Raw genomic sequence first — 3,589 nt, 5'->3', positions numbered from 1 at the left:
CCCCGTTATGCTGACTGTAAAAACCTTAAATTTCAAAAACAATTGGATAAACCCAGAATTGTTGTTGTCCTCCATTCATTTTCCTTCATACTGACTTTTTGATTACCTTGATAATTAAGAAATATGATTAGATAGTGTATAATAACAGTTTTGGTAGTTAGAAAAAACCCTTTTCTTAGATATCTGTACATCAGACAAAAAAGAGGGACAACAATGGAGTAAAGAGAGATAGAAGGATTTGGTTCCAAATGAGGGACTGTCCTTCAAAATGAGGAACAGTTAACAAGTATGAACATGTCTCTACCCTCCATCTCTGCATTGTCACTAACTTACAGACAGTGAATGTAAAATTAGATGTCAAGTTCATAGAAATGTCTGTTCCATGTAGTTTTATCTAAAGGAGCTACAATGACTTTTGGCAGAGAGATGAAGCCCCAAGGGGGCTTATGTAAATGCTGTCACTTAAACTGAAGGGTGGATATAGAGTCAGTCATTTTAGGTAAGTATATTACCACAAATAGCACAGCTAACCAAAATCCATGCAGCTATATATTTCTCCATATGGACATACCTAGAAATACCATGGACTCCTCCCTTCAGAAAGACCTAACCAACTAAGACTTTTACTAAAACATTTACAAGTTAAAGTAGAGTTAAAGTAATGTACCTCTGGAAACATGGTTTCCCTCTGGCCTCAACAACCCTAAAGCTGTCTCCTGGTGGACTCCACTCTTTCAGAAAATATACCAACTACTTACTCCTAAAGGCAATTTAGCTTTTAGGAAATAAAAAGCAAGGTCCACATTCCTAATACAGTGCACGATATGTCCACAACTCATGGGGATATATCTACACTTTGCCAAACCCTTATTGCTACAGCCTCAGAATCCTCACATACCTACACCAAGAGATGGGAGACAAGCATGGCAATCACTGACATGGGAATAATGGGAAACTTTATGGGTTACTCTAGCCATGTGCTCTAATAACATGCTGATGCTAAAATCAGCTTACAAAGTGCTAATGTACTGGTACCTAATCCCAACTAGAATTGCCCATGCCATTCTCTCCTATCCAAAAACATGCTTCTGAAGATGTCCCACAGATTGCACCAGAATTCATATTTGGTGGCCTTGTGCACAAATAACCTGGTTTTGATCCAGGGTATATGGCTTTGTTGATAATCTATTTAACACTATACAAAGACCCATGCCACTTATTACCTGAGCAAAAATAAATAAAAAAATGGAATCCCACATTTTCATTATAGCAAAAGTGACAAAAAACCAAACATCCCTTTTGATAAGGTAAAAATGAGAGCACACAGTACAATGATAAATAAAAAAAAAACTAACCAGCAACCAGCATCCTTAGAGATAGTAGTGGAAAAAGTCATGGCATTAGGCATTCATTCGCTTACAGCTGGACATGAGCTTTTTAACCAATTCAAAGACCAGAGCATCCTCCTGAGGAGTTTGAGAATGGTTTACCATTCTTTTAAGAATTTCACTGTTAAGTTTAAATACCATATGAACTTCACATGTTGTTCATACTCTCTGTCATTCCACATGTGAGGAAAAAAGACTATATACCGACTGTATACCTAAATCCTGAAATTATATATTTTTCCCCATGCCACCGGTTAGTATTAAAAGTACATGTGTTGTTTAATTTTCATTAAGAAACATGAGATACCACTGCACCTTCCACCGTGCCCATAGCCTTGCCAAGTACTGTGGCTATGTGACCAATAATTAAACTCAAGAAAAGCTTTTTAGCCCTTAATCAAACACATAATTCCTGCTAGAGGGCAACAGGGTTCCCTTCTTGTTATTTTAATACTTTCCTTTACATCTACTTTTGAAATAGGTTAGCTGTCATACATGTCTGCAGACTTTTCTTTTCACATACAAAATCAGTTCTGTTTTTGTTATTGTTTTTAATATATACATTTTTTTCTATTTATCTCTAGCTAGGTCCCCTGGGACAATGAACAAATGTTTCTTCTGGATCATAGGAGTTACTGTGATTTGCCTGGTCATTATGAAGTTTTCCTGTATTTTCTCAAACACAATGAACATCAATATGTTTATGGACATTATGAAAACAAGGAAACCATTGTTAACAACACAGGCAATGCCCACTGAGAAGAAAAAAGTTGTGGAGCAACCGAAACCTCTGACTGGTATGTGGACTGTCAATGCCATTGGTCGCTTAGGTAATTTAATGGGAGAATATGCCACACTTTATTCTCTTTCTAAGATGAATGGTCGACAAGCCTACATCTTGCCAGAGATGCACAACCAACTATCAAAGATCTTTAAGATTCGACTGCCAGTGCTTAACCGTGATGTAGCTAACCGTATCAAATGGAGGGGTTATGGACTTCATGACTGGATGTCTGAGGATTACCGACATATTGAAGGAGAATATGTTCATTTTGGTGGCACCCCATGTTCTTTTACATTTTACCACCACATAAAAGATGAGATTCTTCGTGAATTTACATTCCATGACTTTATTAAAGAAGAGTCTTATGCGTATCTGAACAATGTGCGTGGTGACAAGAAAAATTTCACTTTTGTGGCTATACATGTCCGTCGAGGTGACTATGTGCATGGTATGCCCAACACATGGAAAGGGGTGGTTGCTGACAATGGATATTTTCCAAAAGCCATGGATTATTTCAGGAACAAGTATGAAAGCCTGCTGTTTATTGTGACCAGTAACGGGATGGACTGGTGTAAAGAAAACATCAATAATTCAAAGGGAGATGTTCACTTTGCTGGAGATGGTCAAGAGGGATCTCCTGGACGGGACTTTGCCCTCCTGGCACATTGCAACCACACTATCATGACTGTTGGAACCTTTGGTATTTGGGTGGGGTATCTGGTTGGTGGGGAAACCATCTACTTAACAAACTACACACTGCCTGACTCTCCTTTTCTTAAACTTTTTAAATATGAAGCTACTTTTCTCCCAGAATGGATTGGAATTCCCGCAGACCTCTCTCCACTGTTGAATAACAAACAACCTTAATGATAACTTAGGAACTCCACTGGAGTTTAACATAATACCAAGAGTATTTGGAAAATGAACATCTTTTGAAATAGAAATAGAAATTGTGTTTCATACAATACAAAAATAGAATCTATATTTTATAATTTATTTTGATACCATCTGGTATGTTGTTACAAGAATATTACCACATTTAAGTGTCAGATTTATGAACATCAGAGTAAACAAATAGAAATTGTCCAGAGGAACCAATCACTTTTTATTTATTCTCACAGGGAGAATGAAAGCTGACACCTGACTGTTTGTTCAAAACATTTTCTTCTGCTTTAGTTGTAATTTTCTCATTATCTAGTACCATATCATGTCTTATCCCATTAATGTGAAAAAAAATCTACCAGCCAGTTCAGATAAAATTGTCCCAAAGTATATCTTGTGTGAGAGGGAGCTTTATAGATCTGCTAAAAAAAATTTTCAAACAAATTTTATTATTGGACAACCTTGTCGCGTCCCCTTGCCCAAAGCGAAGGAGGAAGATATAGCTCCCTGGGTCAGTATTCTCGCGACCGGAGAG

At 37.3% G+C, this 3,589-nt stretch overlaps 1 protein-coding gene across 1 annotated transcript; it reads left to right on the top strand.

Moving 5' to 3' along the window:
* The first annotated feature begins 2,109 nt into the window (after positions 1 to 2,109).
* Positions 2,110 to 3,087, top strand: LOC108792632 (galactoside 2-alpha-L-fucosyltransferase 2-like). The gene has a single exon (XM_018563446.1). The coding sequence runs from the start codon at positions 2,137 to 2,139 to the stop codon at positions 3,037 to 3,039; it is 903 nt and encodes a 300-aa protein (XP_018418948.1). The 5' UTR covers positions 2,110 to 2,136; the 3' UTR covers positions 3,040 to 3,087.
* Positions 3,088 to 3,589: the final 502 nt, after the last annotated feature.

Source organism: Nanorana parkeri, unplaced genomic scaffold (assembly GCF_000935625.1).
Source record: "Nanorana parkeri isolate BGI_ZX_2015 unplaced genomic scaffold, ASM93562v1 scaffold665, whole genome shotgun sequence".
Lineage (NCBI taxonomy): Eukaryota > Metazoa > Chordata > Amphibia > Anura > Dicroglossidae > Nanorana > Nanorana parkeri.
This window is presented reverse-complemented; position numbering and strand designations above follow the sequence as displayed.